General features: G+C 39.4%; 1 protein-coding gene across 2 annotated transcripts in view; it reads right to left on the bottom strand.

The window, feature by feature from the left end:
- Positions 1-18,373, bottom strand: part of FMN1 (formin 1) — a 353,923-nt gene that overhangs the window by 176,831 nt on the left and 158,719 nt on the right. For both annotated transcript variants that reach the window (XM_069462066.1, XM_069462074.1), the window contains 2 exons: positions 12,302-13,065; positions 7,829-7,979 (listed from right to left, as the gene is read on the bottom strand). In XM_069462066.1, coding sequence (XP_069318167.1) covers positions 7,829-7,979; positions 12,302-13,065 — 915 coding nt within the window. The remainder of the gene's footprint in view (positions 1-7,828; positions 7,980-12,301; positions 13,066-18,373) is intronic.

Below are 18,373 nucleotides of genomic sequence, written 5' to 3' on the forward strand. Positions count from 1 at the left end.
ACTTCTGGCAGGGGCCTCGCTGACCCATGACATGATGGCTGCACACATGATTTCTTCTCATACTGTCTTTGTAAATTGACCATGGCTAACCTTGCTGCCCTAATCGGATCAATCAGAATAACATTTCTTTAGCTGCTGCACACTGGAAGCCTCCTGGGCTGAGGCATGACTCAGACTCAGGCTTGGATACACAAGGCGAATTTTTGAGTTTCCAGTGGTCTCAGGTTTCCTTTGCTTTTATCACAGTTGGTGAGCTTTGTAAGGCCCGTGTTTACAGCCATGCAAATTAGCCTCAGCTGGAGAGAAATCAAGCTCTGGGTCAAAGGTATTTTATGAAAAATTGGAAGGGTGGCCATAGCACAGGGGTCAAGACAGACTATCCTAGGAAGTAGGTGGACAGCTTCATCTGGTGTAACCTGAACTCTTGGCCTCTGGACCCTGGAAACTCTGCTGAGGGACGGAGGGAAGGGTGGTGAAGGGACACATCAGCCCAATGGGGTCGGCCAGCTTGACCCGTGGCTGCTGCAGCCAAATGCATTTCTGTTATGCATGGACAACTGTTGGGGGGAGTATTGCATTTTTGAAGAAACATTTTGAGTCTGGTTTGCAGTATATCCCACGTCACTCATTGACCAGGCAAGGCCCAAATTCACTGTTTCATTCTACTCACACACATGAAGGCACCCAGATAAGTTCTGATATTAATATTTTGCATTTGGAGAACATATTTGAAAACTTCCCCTCCAGATGCCATTTTAGCTATAGAAACTTAGGTCAAGGGGGTTATGTGACTGGACACACAATAACTGCTAACTAGTTACCTTCAAGACAAGATCTCTGGCTCCTAATTTCCACTGCAGCTTTCTCTATCACATTTCCAGTCCTTCAATACCTCAGTACATAAAGAAATTTAATTTATTTAAAAATTCTACAGTATATATACATATCTTAAATTGGGGGATTATTAAAATCATAACAATTATTTCCTGAGCTCCCACATATCTACGACTGATACAACATGCTACTGATGGCTTAAGGCAGCTTGATCTATCAGCTTGTGCCTGGGTCTGAGTGCTAAGATGCTGGTTCATGTGTAATTCTCTTGTCTACCTGCCCTCGAATAAGTAAAATGAAAGTTAGTGGATCTTGAGTATCCTCATCTGCAAAGTAGAATTAAGGATGAATTCATCTAATTAAAGTTTATCTTTTGACAGATGAGAAATCTGAGAACCAGAGAACATAAATGACTTGCTCAGGATTCAATATTTGGTTAGAGTCAGAGTCAGAAGTAGAAACCATGTCTACTGACATCAAAGTCAGTGCTTCTTTCACTAGAGAATGACCAGAAAATAAAATCCAGGCTTTGCCAAGTGAATTTAAAGTCAGGACTTGTAGTTAAATTCAGACTAACAGACCATTTGTCAAGTAATTAAGAACACAAGCTCTGGGGTTGTTGCTGGAATCATTTATTCACTCTACAGAACTGTGTGGTTCTGGGCAAGTCACCTAACACCTCTAAGCTCCAGTTTTCTCAACTACAAAATGGGAGTAATAATAGTAACCACCTTAGTAGGTTCTTATGAAGATTAAATAAGTGAATACACGCCAGGTACTTAACCAAAATCCATTCATTTAGCATTAGCATTATCCCTACTAGTGAAATCTTCATTTGAATGATACTAAATAAATCCAAGGTAATGAAGACTTCCTTCCTCTCTGTCCATATTAAGCACGTGCCTGTGAGTGCATGTGCACGTGTAGGGACTGTTTTGGCCTTTGTGTGCAACAGCAATGTGTGTACTTTGCAAAGCATTTACAAGTTCAGTTTCAAAAGCAGCCATGTGACCTGGGTTCGTGTACATATAGGATCTTTCCTTATTACTGTTACATCCTCACATACTTCTGGCTTAGAACTGAAGGCCAGAGTAGCCAATGCCACCATCGAGGTCCCAGCAGAGATACTCAGCCTCATCCCATTGTCCAGCTCCAGCCCAGGCTACAGTCTGAGAAAAGGGTCTGTACTGAGGATGGATGCATGAGGGCCAGGAAACTACAGGCAAGACTTCGAAATTTTCCTCAACTAGCAGGAAAGGATAAATACTTTTTAAAAACACAAATATTTAGATGAGTCTCTCATAGCATTTCACACAGTATCTAATCATACTTTGTGTTTTCTAATTAAATAACCCCAATCCATATTCAAATAAATCTTCACTCTCTTCAGATATAGAAGATTTTAAGATGTGTGTGTGTGTGTGTAGGGTGGAAGTTAGGGAGGGAACACCAGATTCAGTCCCAAAGGAGCTAAGACTAATACTTCATAAATTTTTATACTGCTCTCATTCATTCTAAGCACTGGAACTATGCCTGCTAATGATTTTTATTCTACTAATACCTACAAGCCTTTCTAATATGCATTTGGCTCTTAACACTCTGTGTGCAATTTTCTGCCACATTTGGCCTTGTGGTCCACAATAAAGAGATTTAACAAGACTAAAGAGGGTGCTGAGGGGCAGTTACTTTCTTCTAGGTTCCATTTCTTGGTGCTCTAGGATAGAAGCGAATTTATCTTTGTATCTCAGCATTCTAAGGTGCCCTCTTGTGGTTTGGGATAGGTAATGAGCATCCTCATGATACTGCAGCTGGCTGGAGACAAAAATCCAGATTAAGTTACTGTTTAACAGCCAACAAGAAAAACATAGCTGAGCTCCAAGAATAATATTCAGATCCAACATTCTGAAAGAATCATTGATATCCATATTTGACATGTCCTAACCACTTTTTTTTTTTTACATAAAAAAGCAAATAAAGTAAATGTACAACTTAACTTTTTGGGCTGCCTCATTTCCAAATAAAATTTACAAGGTGGAATTTTTGTAAACTGGTGCCTGTCATGGAGTAGAAGCTCCCGTTTCCTTTTGGTAAATTTAGCCAGTCAGGGGCCTTTAAAATGAAGAACAGGAAAGTGCTGATAATTCCAGATATCACTCAAGGAGTGTGGACACAGCACTAATGACCCTCAGGTCATATACTAGTACAATCAACACGCGGGCAAGTTATTTCACTCACTGCTATGGATGATAACCCCCAACCCCACTGCCCATTCGTCGAACACATGAGAAATGCAAAGGGACAGACAACCTTGTTCCCACTCGAGGGGAAAACCCAACGTACATACCTTGCACCAAGGGAGCCCAGAGAAATTATCTTAGTACACAAAAGCTGAAATAATATAAACTTGGAAAGCAACAGGTTATGAAAACTCTAAAAATTTATGTTCAGGCTTCCAAACAATGTTCTTCTTCCACCCTTCTCCCCTCCCCAGTAAGCTGAGACACAAAGTCTGGAATTTGAGAATTACAGCTATGATCCTTGCCAAAGTGACCAAATTACAATCAATGCTGAAGGCTTTTGGCACCAGAAAGTTTCAACAGACTAGTGTCTGCTGAACCATCACAACCCCCCTCCCCAAAAGTGCTCAGAGAATAGCCATTATCTCATTAATTCTTAAGAAATATCTACTAAAAAGACACAGAGAGAGGAATGCTTTTATATATCTTACAGAAGAGGAAACAAATAGAGATGATTTATAATTCAAAGTCAGATGATGGCATCTCAAGAGAGGAGGAGTATTGGCAGGTCATGCTGATTTTCAGAAAGTTGTTGGGCAAGTTTAGAATACAATTGGAAAGCTTATCAGAATAGCTAGTTCCTTGACAGGAACCAGGAGAAAGAATCTCAGACAATGAAGGCAGATTTCTGGCTCCTTGTGAAGGTGCTGACCTACCTTGACCAGGACAAATGTAACTTAGAGACAGTATAAATATGGGTATATCCACAGTGGAAACTCTTATCTTACAGTGCAAGGAGAGTACTTAAACATGAGATGAACACTAAATGTCTGAATGTATCACTAAAGGAAGTTGTGAAATACTTCTATAAATATTGAAAAATAAGAATGGTTCAGAGATTACTATTTGCCAGTAATTCAGAAATGGACACATTGATGTTTTAAGGCCAAGACAACCTTGGGGATCAAGCATGTTCAATAACTTCTTTCCAAGTGTTCACATTAGTTCATAAATCTAAGAGATTAATACAAAGTTCCAGAGAATACTGGAACTATTTTTATAACCATAATTTCATTCTATTCTCATAACAACCATGTTAAGTACTTGTTATTCCCAATTTTATAGAGAAGAAATCAGTGTGAGAAGGTTAAGCAACTTGCTGTGAAGGTCATAAGAGACAAAAAATAAGAGACAGTACCAAATGTTGATGGTACAATCAAGGGCTGTTAATTTGAGCTCTGGTTCTCAATTTGGTTACTGCTATGTTTGTAGTGGCAGAGTGGTCTGGTGTCACAAATGAGATCGGCACTTACCTAAGTGTGCAATACAATTTTGTCATAATTGATATTAAATATTATAGACAATATTTAAAATGGAATTGATAGAGTCAAAGGAAAAGACCAACTCCAAATCTACATATTTCTTTGCTGGAGTAAAGCATGTCTTTTTATTCAAAGATTTAGCTTTCTACTAGAAGACTCTTAAGAAAACTTTGATTTTACAATGTACAAAATACTTTAAATTCATACCAGTGTAGCTATATTTTATTGATGATTTTAATAATAGCTACTCTCATTCATAAATTTCAAATCAATCATCCAATAAAAGTTGTTACTATCACTGTAGCAAACTACCATTTAAATAAAGGTATGTAGACACATGCCGAGGTTCTTGTACATCCTCTCAAGTGTTCATCATTATCAATGTCATCCCAGTTAAAAGTGTGCAAACGCCTATAAGTCACTTCCTTCACCCTTCTTCGTTTCTCATGTGCCAAATGAGGGAACCAAATCAGATGATGGGTAAGGTTTTTGTTGTTATTTAATTCTCAGACTACATGATAGAACAGGATTCCTGCCCAATTAGAGAATATCTATATCTATCTATCTATCTATATCTATATATATATATCCGCTTACTTTAAACCCATGCCAGTGATGGAAAATTTCAATACTACTATAGAAGTTGAAACTAGAAACTAGCACCTGAGCTTCTATCCATTACTTCTGAAATCTGAACGTGGAATGTGCCGGGGGATGAAGACCAGCTCTGTTTCAGAGACGTTCACGTGGATGACTCCATGCTGGCTGAGCCCCTACAGCTAAGATTCAGAACCCTGGATGTTTAAATCTCTAACATACACAGTTCTTTCTTCAGTTCAGTCATTATAAAAAGACCTACTTGGCAAGTTTTCTCCTGGTCTTCTCTACGGGAACCACTCGTGATTAGGCTGAAGGAGTTGGCCCCCATTGCTGAAACTCCTCAGCTGTTCACAACCTCTAAAACCACTTTCATTTTCATTTCAAGAGAAAAGAAAACAAACATCTGACTCTCAAAAGAGACCAAGGGATCCATCTTGATGTTGGAAATCTAGCCACAGGCACAGAGAGAAGGCTCACAGGAGGCAGGTTTGAAGTTTTCTGGCATTGGTTCGGCTTATTTTCTTTAAAACTTAAAACCTCAGCTCTAAGGTAGGCTACAAAGCTCACTTAAAACTCTAAGCAGCATCACTACCAGAAAGCCCAGTAGACGCACATTTTGGTCTCCATTTACAAAAAAAGTGAACACTACACATGTGCATGGATTCTGTGGGGCAATGGCAACCTCCCTGTTCGGAAGGCTTAAAAAAGAGCTTAAATGAAGAGTATTTTCGCCCTCAGACAGAGAAACAAAACAAACACTTCAAGTACTAACTGCCTTAGTTAAAACCCTTTGTTGAACAGGCAAACAATTATGAGATAAGAAATAAGAATGGCCAACTGCTTTGATGTTTTAAAAACAAATATTCATTTACCAAAACAGATGTGATTACTTTTATGAGTAAATGACATGTTACCAAGCATTCAGAGAGAAACAAACAGAATAATAGCAATCTAAGATGAAACAGAGAACACAAGTGAGCTTAGTATGATATTGCGTAAGAAAACATTCAGTGGAGTTTCTGGTTAGTCAGAGAAGCCTTCCTGGAAGAGGCAAATGGAGTCTGGCTTTGAAATACAGAGATTTTCCTTTTGCCTTTCAGGTAGAAATAATAGTTTTCTATTTCTATAGATGGCACTTAAAAGGCTAGCCTGGGTTACAAGATACACTTACCTCCATCTCATATAAGTCTAACTGCATTGGCATACATTTTATGTATATCAGTTGACTTCTTGCCTGGAACTTACTATTTTATTAGGAAAAAAATCAAATTGTTCCATGCAATATATCCTCTTAAAATTTACTCTGATATTTAGTTATTGTTGGGATATTTTTCTCATGACACCACAATTTCAGCGAACTTGAAAGATAAAAAATTTTGATCATGATTTTTATCCATAATTCAATTTTGTGAGAAAATATGATTTGATCCACAGAAAACTACATTCAGACTTTTCCCATTTTTCTCTCCTATTAATTACAGCTGATATCATAATTGTAGCACTGAGAAATGAACAGATTAGATAAACTACACTATAAAATTTAAGAAGGAAGGGTTGATGATAATATCATTTGATATCATACACTTTTCAAAACACTGTCTCAAACCCTCTTAAGATGTGAATTTCACAGCATCCTGGTGGGCCAGGTAGATTCAGAAATTGTTAGTACTGTTTCATAGAAAAGGGAAAATGTGAGAAGGAGGAGAACCAGCCCACACTCATATAGCAAATCAATAGCAGAACCAAGTACTATACTTATTTCTCGACACCATCTCTGCTACTATCAAAACACTAATGCAAAAAATGAAACCAACTCCCATTTGTTGGGGGCTGACTGTGTGCCAGCGATATCACCCCACTGGATCATCACTTAGTACAACATTCTGAGTAGTCGTCATCTCATGTTATGACACAGGGACCGAGGCACAAACAGTGGCAGAACATAGAGCCTTTGACTTAGACCTCACAGCCAGTGTCTGGCAGAGGTATGATTTATCCTCATGTCTGTCTGACTGCCCAACAATCATAAACTCATTCTCTTACAGGTGGCGGGTGGTTCTCAGTTTTCAAGTCTTCGAATCATTACTCAGAAGTCAACTTCTCAATGAGGCCTACCCTGAACACTCTGTTGAAAACTGCAGACCCCTCCCTGCCCTGCCCGGTCGATACTCCTTCCCCTGCGCTAGTATGTGACTGGCGTGGTAGGTCTGGTGTGTAGTACCGATTGTTAATACAAGCTTCACAGGGCAAGGATCTTTGAAAGTTTTTCTTTTCTTTGTTTTTCATCAACATATCCCAAATGCTTAGACAGTGCTGACCAGAATTTTCTGTAATGATGGAAATGCTTTATATCTGTGCTATCCAATATAGTAGTTAGTAGCCTCAAAGTGGCTGGTGCAATTGAAGAACTTTTTTATTTTATTTAATTTCATTATTTAAATGGCCACATGTTACCATACTAGACAGTGCAGGCCTAGAACAATGCCTAGCACAATAAATCCCCAATAAATATTTGTCAAATGACTGAATTTATAAATAAGACCTATTTTCCCATATAGTCTACAGGCTACTTTCACTAACAGCAAATTACATTTTATATTTCTTTCAACAGAAATAATGGCTGAAAAAGTCTAGATTAAATTTTGAAAATTCAGATGATATGGCCAAAACAGCACAGATTTCTTGAACTATTGGTTCCTTTTCACCATGGACAATTCAAAACCTTCCAAAACATTTTCTGAAAACAGTGAAAAGCAAACCAGCAGCACATAATGAATTCCCATGAATGACAAAAATATAGATGTAATTACAACTATTACTATAATCACTCAGTACCTTTTTGACCTTGTTTTTTTTCTCATAGGTCTCTGACAGAGGCTTTTTCTTCTGCTGAGTTGTGTCTTTGGAGAACAAATACTCAAATTCACTGGGGTCCCGAATGTCAGGTTCTTCTAAGGAATCCCATAAGGTTGGCGCAGCATTTTGGCTTAAGAGAGAAAATGACATGTCAAACACGAGAACCAAAACAGAAGGGAATACAATGAAATCTTTTTCTACTTCTTTTTTTATTTCGTTTTTTGAAAACACAAAAAACTCTAATATAGCTTGGAGAAAAGCTTTTCATGTTACACATTTTTAAAAGTCAAAATATACCATAGAGCATTAAAATATATACACACACACACACACTCTTCTAAAAAAAGAATAGTCATTAGATACAATCAAAGAGAGAGCTCTAGAGAAACCTCCTGGGACCAGAAATCCTGGGCTTCAGCCTGTTGGGGCCACCCAAGCTGCTCCTCCCTCAGTCTGTGGCATTTCCATGATGGGTAAAAATGGGCATCATATAAAGGCTGAAGAGATAACCAATTTTGAGACTTTGACAGGATAATTCTTAAGTAGACTGAAAATAAGTACTGAGATAAAGATCTGCCCCCTCTTTGGAATTTTTCGACCAGTTTTAAATATGGTTTTCAGGATTAATGCAGGTAAATTCAGTAGAGGGCCCTTCATATGTCGACAGGCTATGCCCATTTAAAAATATTGATTTCTAACATCTTAGCCCCCTAAATAATATTAACAACAGAAACCAACCAAAGAACTCCTCCAGTATACCCTCATGGGGAGTCAACTAAAGCAGCCCAAGGGAAATTGTGTTCTGGTTTGTCTTCTAGAAACAGGGGCACCCTAGTTTTGAAGCAGAGAGAGAAAAGCTGTCAAAAATCAGGTCCATCAGAACAGCCTCTGAGCAGACTCGGAGGGGCCACTACCTAGGCTCCCCTCAGTCAGGACACATCTTTTCCCAATGTCTACTTTCCTAACCTGCCTTAATTTTAAAAACTTATTAACTCCCACAGCCAGAAAAAACTAAGTCTCATTTACATGTTCACATTTTGCAACAGGTCTATCTTTCCCATGAAAAATGACATTTTGGCTCTGGCTACATTCACCTCTTCTCTCCTCCACATTCATTATAATTTTTCTAATAATTGATCCATTTAATCGTATATATGCAGCATATGGAAGCTATAAAGTGTAACAATATAATGAACATCTGGGAAACCATCAGCCAACTCAAGGGCCAGAACATTTCCAGTGATGTACATCCATCTAGGTGTTCCTTCCTCAGTCATGCCCCTCTGCTACTCACTTATATTTGAAACACAAACATCACTAATGTTGAGTGCTTATCTCAGCGGCACAGAGGAAGGGGGATCTTGATTGGGGAAGACAGCCAGGATATTTTGGAGCATGTTAAGGGCCACTGATCTGGGCCTCAGGAAGGTTCTGGGCGGCTTAACAGAGGTGCCTAGAAGGTGATCCTGTACGTTGGGCAGACTGTTCAGACCCATCCCCCCATCCTGCGCCTGCTTGGCTCCAGCTCCATGGACTCTGAGGTCAGGCCAGTAAGACTAGTGTGTAACTCACTCATATGCTGGAGTAAATTGGCTTTGAGAGTCAAGTTGAGCACCTCATCACCATTTGCAACATTGTTTCTGTGGGAAAGGCATTTCCAATACTGAGTAAGAGAACTGTGGAATACCTCCTCACAGAGAGTTGGGAGCAAGTGGCATTTGGTAGGTCAATAATAAGGACCTGCTTACAATGGATGGCCTGCCATAATGGTCAACTGTTTTCTGATCACTGAGCACAAAATGAAGGAAAAGGGGGACGGGGGGGGGGGGGGGGAAGGAGGGGAGGGAGAGACAGGAAAGGAGAGAGGGAGGAAAAGGAGAAACTTATTAGGAAGCTGAAAAGGTAGTTAGAAGAGGATTTCTTTTTCTTTAACTAAATGTCCCTTTCCTATTCCAGAAGTCAGAAAACAGACACCAAAGAAGGCAAATGGCAAAAGAAAAAAGAATATCAGTTCATGCTAGTAGGGAAAAGCAAGCTAGGTAGATGAGAAACAGTGCATATATAATGTTGAAAATTTACATTTTGATCCTAGTTTCCCAGAAGACCGAGACCAAATTTTATCATTGACACATTATATAAAGTGCCCATCCTTCAGGTTATACAAAATATTAAAATACCATGTCACCTCCTTTAAAAGAACACACTCCAAATATGTTTACTTTTTTTCATAAATGAATACTACACAGACCCTTTAGACCATATTCATTTAAAGAAGTAGTCATACTGAGGGGTGCAAAATATTTTGAGGGACCCACGATAAAAGAGGTCGAATGTGTGGTGCTGACAGGAAGTGGCCACATTGGTGTCTCAACACATCACAGAGAAGCAGCCCCCGTGCCCTGGTTCAGATTCAAGGCTGGCACATTCACCAAGCAGGACTCTGGTGATGTCCCGTTCATCTACTTTTCATTTTCCTCAAAAATGAAGCCCTAGATTTATGGTGAAACCAATGAAAGCTTGAGTATTCAGTTTTCTTCCTTCTCAAAATGGCCAACTACATAAGGAGAAAAAAAATGCAGACAATGATAAGCCGCGGCTTGCCTTTATCCAACCTTGCATAGCGGGCAAAGGGCCCGTATCTCCCAGTGGGACTGTGCTGTGGCTGCTATGGTCTATCATAGTATCCGTAGCTCATGAAGTCTCTCAGGGAATGAGGTGAAGGCAAGCTAGTGAGACACAGGTGTGGGACAGCTCCACGCTGTGGGAACACATTACTCCAGGGCCGGCAATTGGGACTCATCACCCTGGAATAGCCGCACACTAATTTGAGAACCCTAATAAAGCAATATGACTCAAAATAAGTATTCCAGGAAATTACTTAGGAAATTATTTCTTAGGAAATATCTGAGTCTTGATTGGGAAAATGGGAATATTAGTATTTTAGTTAACGGTAGAAGCTATTATACGATCATCTCATTTTTTTTAAACTGTTCATTTGGGAAATTATAAAGCATAATTAAATTTTGAAAGAAGTATCAGGATATTCTACAAATAAACTCTTGGCCTTAACTTTTTGGTGAGAGGAAAGAGGACAATATGAAGCATGCAATCAACTTAGTTCACCATATGTTTAGTTTTAAGGTAAGTTCTAGTCCTATAGCGATTTCTTGTTTTTTTTTTTTTTTTTTTTTTTTTTTAGAGATGGAGTCTCACTCTGTCACCCAGGCTGGAGTGCAATTGCATCATCACAGCTCACTACAACCTCAAACTCCTGGGCTTAAGCAATCCTCCTGCCTGAGCTTCCCAAGTAGCTGGGACTACAGGTACGTACCACCACACCTGGTTAATTTTTAAATTTTTTTGTAGAGACAAGGTCTCACTATGTTGTTCATGCTCGTCTTGAACTCCTGGGCTCAAGCAATCCTCCCACCTCGGCCTCCCAAAGTGCTGGGATTACAGACATGAGCCATTGTGCCTGGCCCCAGTTGTTTTAGAATTGTGAATTGCATGTTATTTTTAGTGTCCTGCTTTCCCTAAGCAAAATGTTATATAAATTGAAGAATTCATTACCACATTTTGATCTGGGGGCTAAGTTTTAAAATGTGTTCTATATTTGCTGCTTTTTGCAAACAAACTTCAAAACTAGAAAGTGGTCAGGAAACAACTCAACATTTCTTTCATTGCCCTCCTGACAGGCTCAGAGAAGAAGCAGAAGAAACTAAACTCAAATCTGTTTCAATGCAAGTGTCCAAGGGACCACGAGCAAGATGCTTTACAAACACAGCTTCGCAACCTGTACAAATGGAAGATGCTTTTTAGCTATTCACATGCTGGCACTTCTCTGAAGGGCAACAAGGTATAAAGAAAGATGTGAGAGCATTTAACAGTTAGAGGAACCACAGTTCAAACAGAGAGAGATTATATTTTAAGACTCTCCTTTGATTCAAAGAGTAACTCAGCCATGTCTTGTCTTTTAATAAAAAATGAAAAATATACACGTTACATATCCAGATCATAAGGTTGATGAAAACACCTAAAAACAAGATGGCGGGTGAATCATAAAAGATATTATAAAAATCCTCAGTGAACCTACAGTGTAAATGCAGGATCAATTTCTTTCTGATTATTCGTTAATTGCAGTGAAGTCAGAGATGATCCTAACTTAGACTTGGACTTTTCTCTAGTCTGTAAAATGGGACATTTACCTTAGAGAAGACCCAAACCCTGAACACATTGTTTCTCCCACCCTTAACCCATAGAGAATACAGAAAGGATCTGGTGGAGGCAGGCATTCTTCCCAAACATCCCAACCTTGTTTATCCAGGGCATTCACTGTATCACATTTGATAATGGGTACCACACTATGGAGATGTTGAACTGGTATGAATAAAACATCAGGTGAGCCAAATCCTGGGAATTCACATGCTGAGAATGGGTTAGGGGAGAGCTTACCTCCTGTCACTTATTTGTATTCTAGTCCAGTATAAAGGCTTCATGGGACAACTGGGCTCAATGGCTGGTTTTCGAGGACACTGGCTGGAAGAAGAGCTGAGTCCAAAGAAGAGCCCGGGAGGGGGTGGGGGTACAAGTCCTGGGGGTGCAGGAGGAGGAGGGGGGCCCCCAGGATTGGGTGGAACCAGGGAGTTAGGAAGCGGTGGTGGGGGCGGAGGTGGTGGAGGTCCGGCACTTGGAGGTAGAGGCGGTGGCGGAGGGGGCGGTGGAGGCCCAGCACTCACAGGTGGCGTTGGAGGTGCTGGTGACAAAGGTCCAAGTCCAGGCGGGAGAGGAGGAGGGGGAGGAATGGATGTGGGTAAGGGCGGTGCGGGCGGGGGAGGTGACGTCTTCTGCTGATTTGATGACATGCCTTCCACAGACTGAAGTGATGTGTGGATGTCTTTGCTGTCATTTGCGGGAGAAAGTTGGCCTAAAGAGGAGATATTCAGCTTTTTGGGTACTATTTGGTTACTTCTGATTGCCTTGCTTTCACCCTCACAGGGCTTGAGGAAGGTCTCTCTGTCCGTCTGGATGCACACATTTCTGTAGGTCTTTGGAGGGCAGTCATCGTCGGTGGAAATGCACGCGTCTCTCCTCTCCTCACATCCTCCTCGCCATCGGTGTTCTAACTCGTGTTTGAGATTTTCAATGGTTTCTTCTAGTCTCGCTGTTACCACCGCATGCTCCCCCCGGATATGAAATGCCTGAAGTTCAAACTGGGCCTGTAGGAATCAGTGAGAAAGTAATGAGTTTATTTTAAAAAAAAAATCAGAAATGAAAAATTCAATAATACCTTCACTGTGTCACTGTAGCAATGTCCATATATTAAATAATGCAGAGAAATTCTTTGGTGAATCCAAAAGGGTGTACATTTCATTGTATGAATTTCCCAAGGACCTACACAGTTGGGAGTCAAAGTGTAATTTCATATAATCTGAGCTCACATGGGATAATTATCATGGATTAAGGCTTAAAGTAAATCTGTTACCTAAGAACTTTTTCCAGGTTTTAATATCAAATGCAAAACAAAACTTTTAATAAAGCTTTGGACATGCTTGAATATCTGTTTTCCAACTTTTGGTTTTGGTTTAGAAAAAGAAAACTATAAAAAAATAGATTTGGAGATCCTTCTGGCTTGAAGCTGTTATTCTCACATTGGGTTTCTGGGACAATACAGCAGAAACAATCAATAGACATGAGAGGAAGCACTGATAAGTATTTTTAAAAAGTTCCTATTAATATATGAAAGCTGCCCAAGATCAGTATTTGTTTCATAATAAAGTAATAAATAAGCAATATAAATGAATAATGATATTAAAATATACTACTTTCTATTTTCTACAGCATTTTAAACTGTATTTTGTAAGACAGTAGCCTTTTAAATATGTATTGCCTCAGTTATTTTAATGCATTGAGTCTCTGGTTTCATACTTGTTAGCACAGAGCTGATGTACTCTCAGTCATAACTAGTCCATTTCCCAGCATTCAAAGCCGTTTAGCCTGTTATAGTTAATTGGGAAGCAGTCAAATTTAGAATTTTATTAAAGTTTCCAAAATCCAATTTAATAGCAATTAAATATTTTTGGCAACCTTATTGAATTTCTGCCTCCCTCACCAGATTATAAATTCCACAAGATGAAATCGGTGACAGTACTGTCTCTATTTCTGTATCCTGACAACTAGCACAACAAATATATAACATTGAAGAGATGAATGGATAGAAACCACTATGACAGTTATATTCACTGACATTGTCCCAAGAGCCTTCACGGGACAATGGCTAATCAAGACTTTCTTCACTATAATTTCAGCCCACAAATATCTAGAACACCTAAGTATATACAAGTGCAGATCCCTTTTGCACTGAAAACATAAAGAAATATTTTTAATAGCCTAGTCAGGCAAGGTAGAGACATAGAAAGCTTCTCTACCTTCATAACAACAACTTTTAATTAATTTTTACAAGTTTCAAATTTTCCCTAATAACCATTCTCACAAATCTCTTACTGGGATAGCTTGGTGGAATAGTTGGAAAATTTTAACAGTTTTTCTTTAGTTTCTTCATCTATCAGCACAGCTGCTCAAGGACATTGGATGGCCTGAACGCTACAGATAGCCACGTGACCCCCTGCCAGATGCCAGAGGACGTCTAGGTTTGTGCAAAGCCCATGCAGACCAGAGTAGGTCACCTCCAGTTACCTTTGGCTCATTAACATATCATTATAATATGAAAAAACCTCCCCTAAGAAAATATATAAATCACTATTTTCTGTACATGCAATGTATGAAAAAGCATGTACGTGAACTGTATCTGCACATCTGAAACTCTACGCTGTACGTACTTACACACCTCCTCCATCCAGCATCTAAGTCTTTAAAGCTCCCACACCTCCCTTTACTCAGGGAAAAGGTGCCTTTAGAGTATAAGCTCCCTTTCTCCATTCTTTGGCCGCTGAATTAAAACCTGAACACCTTACCAACTGCACTTTCTTTTTTTTTGTGGCCAACATAGAGTAGGGAAAGAACACAGTGTTTTGGTAACAATCCAAACCCTAAATAAACATCCCTGGTCTGTAGAACTTACAGACAGTTTTACCAAGGCTAACCTCTCATATGCGGGCATGGCCACCCTGAGCCAGTGCTGAAGGAAGGGGCTAGGTCAGAGCACCGTCTCTTTCTTATATAGCACAGAGGTTAAGTGGCCGAGCTTGGATTCATATCACCTGTTTTGAGTACAAAGTAAGGATAACAGTGAGCTATCTCTAGGGCTTTTATAAAGGTAAAATGAGATACTTCATATAAGATAGTAGGCATCATGCCTAAACACAGCAAGTTCTGGATAAATGTTACTGTTAGTGCCTGTTGCAAATGATAATATTAGAGTAACAGACTAACACGTTCCTAATCATTCTTATGCTATTTAAAATAATGCCACTTTTGTTGAGTGATAGGCATAAAACTAGGGAAAGTTCAAGCCATCAGCATAAGCAAAGTACTACAAATAAAAAAGTTTTATGCAGCTTTTTTGAGGTCTGCTACCAGTTAAATAAAAGTAATTTCAAGCTTCATTCAACCATGTTGTCGAGATAATCTTCGTTTCAGCCTCCCACCCATCTCCACCTTCATCTCCTTCTCTCCTGTCCACCTCCACCCATCCCAGCCCTGAGTTCCACCCTGGGCCAACACATGAATTTCATTCTAATGACTAGCTCAGTTTTGTCATAATAAACTCACTCTTGGTTGTTGTTCCCAACTAAACCTTCTTCCAAGAAGGGTAAGAGTCAAATAATGTTGATGAGGCAATAATTTGACTGAATCCTCAACTTCTTAATGACATGAAAAAGTTGCAAAGGCACATTCCCCTTATTAGAAAACTGACCTGTATCTATAAGCAAAGGCGCTGGTCTGCACCTCTCATCCTTTCTAAATACCTCTCAACCATGATCTTTTACATCTGTTGAAGGTGATATGTATACACACATATCGTTTTGGCAGCTCTGATTTAATGCATTTGTTTAGTATAGTGGGCAGAACATACACTGGCCATGTTATTTAACTCCTCTGCACCTCAGTTTTCTTGTAAGAAAAAATAGGTTTAATAATAGAGTGCACTTCACAGAGCAGTTATGAGAGGCAGGTGAATTAACATACGTAAAACAAAATCTAGAGGAGTGTTTGGAACACAGTAGCTGCTATTTAAGTTCGCTGGCATTATTATTGTCTCTTTAATGCCTGGCAGACCAGAGGCCATCAGCTTGCTCTGGACTCAGCATGCTTCCCACAACATGCCCCGTCTGCACTGCTCTACACTTCTAAAGCAAAAATAAAGATATCAAAATCATTCTTTAACCCCCTCCAGCTGCCATGCTCTTGCTCACCCCACTTCCTTTCCCTCACAGCAGAGTTTTTTGGAAAAAAACAAAAACCAAAAAAAAAAAAAAAAAAACAACCATGCTTTATCTATTTTCTCATCCATTCACTTTTCACCCAATTACAACTGGCCTCCAGCCCCACTATTCTATTGAAAACTCCATGATTTGATTGTGACATTCGTTCAGCATTTTTCAGTGATGTTGCCCTCTCTGCTAAATGTGTTAGAGTTGATTATTGTGAAATTCTCTCTGCTTCCCTGAACTTCTGATTCCACCGTCTCCCCCTTTTCCTCTACTTCTCTGTTCTCTCTAGTTGACATATAGACTCCTCTTCTATCATTCATCCCTTACACGTTGTTCTCCGGGCATTTTCCTTGCCATTTTTCCCTTCTCACACTACACAATCTTTCTAGGTGTTCTCATGTACTAATACAGTAAATGACACTCATGCACTATATGTTAGTGCCTTCTAAATTGGTATCTTAAGACCATAATTCAAACTATCCTCTTCATTAATCTACCTTCATATCTAACAAACCACCTCACATTCAACACGTTCAAAACTGAACTTATTGTTGCCAAACCACAACTGGCTCCTCCTCTGAAATTCCTCCTTGCAGATAATGGCCTCATCATTTCCCAGTCATCATATCCAGAAACCTAGACTTCTTTCTCTCTCTCATTCTCAACACACTGTTTATCAACAAGTTTCATGATTTCTCTGATTCATTCCTTTCTTTTCATCCCACTGCTTCGACCTTTTGTTGGGTTCTCTTTAGCTGGACAATAGCACAGCCACCTAATTTTCTGGACCCAAGTTTAGCCACCCTGGTTCCAGGAAGATTTTGAAAAAAATAAACGGAGATCATCATTCCTTAAAATCCCTTCAATAATTTGCCATCACTTAAAGACCAACACTGCAACTTTTTAGCACAGACGTACCAACAGCTTTTCTGATCTATTTTCTGTCTTTTTCCACTGTTGTCTCCTGTCTCTTCCCCAGATGTGCCCTGGATTCCAGTCTTATGTAACTTCTTGCTTCTCCCAGGATCATGTTCTTTCATGCATCTGGGCCTTTGCAAGTATTGTCCTCTCCAAATACCCTTCCCTATGCTGCCAATACCCAAGGTAAGGAGCAGATTACCAAGCATAGATTCCATGAATGTGTTCCTCACATACTGTATTAGCTGATATGGAGAATGTCCAAGTAAGAAGGAAAACAGTACATTTCCATGTATTCATACTCCACACCAATATGCTGAGATAATAGTAAGAAATCCTTTAGTGGTCCTCCTGGACCACTAAAATTTAAATGTCTCCAGCCCTCCCCCTGGAAAAATCTTACCTTTGCCTTTTCCTATTTCTTTTTTTCTCTCTCTTATCATTCCAATTTTGTCTTGGTGGTGTTCATGAGCTCAGCATGACAGAATACTCAAAGTGATTAAAGCAATAAGCACCTCATTCATTCTCTATCTGCCCATATGCTATCAATTATTTCAAAGTGTGCCTGGCTCTATTGTAAATGAAACATCTCAAGTTCATGCATAGCAGGAATTGAGCCTTTAAACGAGTTTTTAAACTCTATTTTTCACTCTATTTTCTGTTAATTACCACTTCCACTTTGTATATGGAAACTATGTGCTGTTTCCCCTCCTTTATCTAGATTCATAGCTAGAACAACTGGTAATGATTCGATGATTCTAACACAGCTACTTTCTGTTTGATAATCAACAGGACAATTTGAACAATCTTTGTCTGGGATCGTTTTTATGAAGTCTTTATGAAACGTCAAGCCCAGGCCCCTCCAGCCAAAACTACAGATACGACTGGGTCAAAGGTACATAATGCTTTATATCCTGTTGACTTTCTCCTTTACTTACACATTGGAAATGAGCTGGTAATTGTAAGTGGTAGACAATTACAAACCCTCTGTTCATTTTTAGATCAGTGTTCTTTAGGACATATAAAGCATCGTGTGTTTCCCTTTTTCCCTGCCAAAAAACAGCTGCTTTTCTGCAATAACCTCAACACATCATTTGAAAGGAGACAAGTGCTGAGGTCTGACATCTTTCCAGTCTCCAAGTTTTATCCACCTTCCTTTACTTAAAACTTGTTTGCTTCTACTGCTTTCATTTTTAGTCACAGCCTCTTCACACCT

This window comes from Eulemur rufifrons, chromosome 2 (genome assembly GCF_041146395.1).
Source record: "Eulemur rufifrons isolate Redbay chromosome 2, OSU_ERuf_1, whole genome shotgun sequence".
Lineage (NCBI taxonomy): Eukaryota > Metazoa > Chordata > Mammalia > Primates > Lemuridae > Eulemur > Eulemur rufifrons.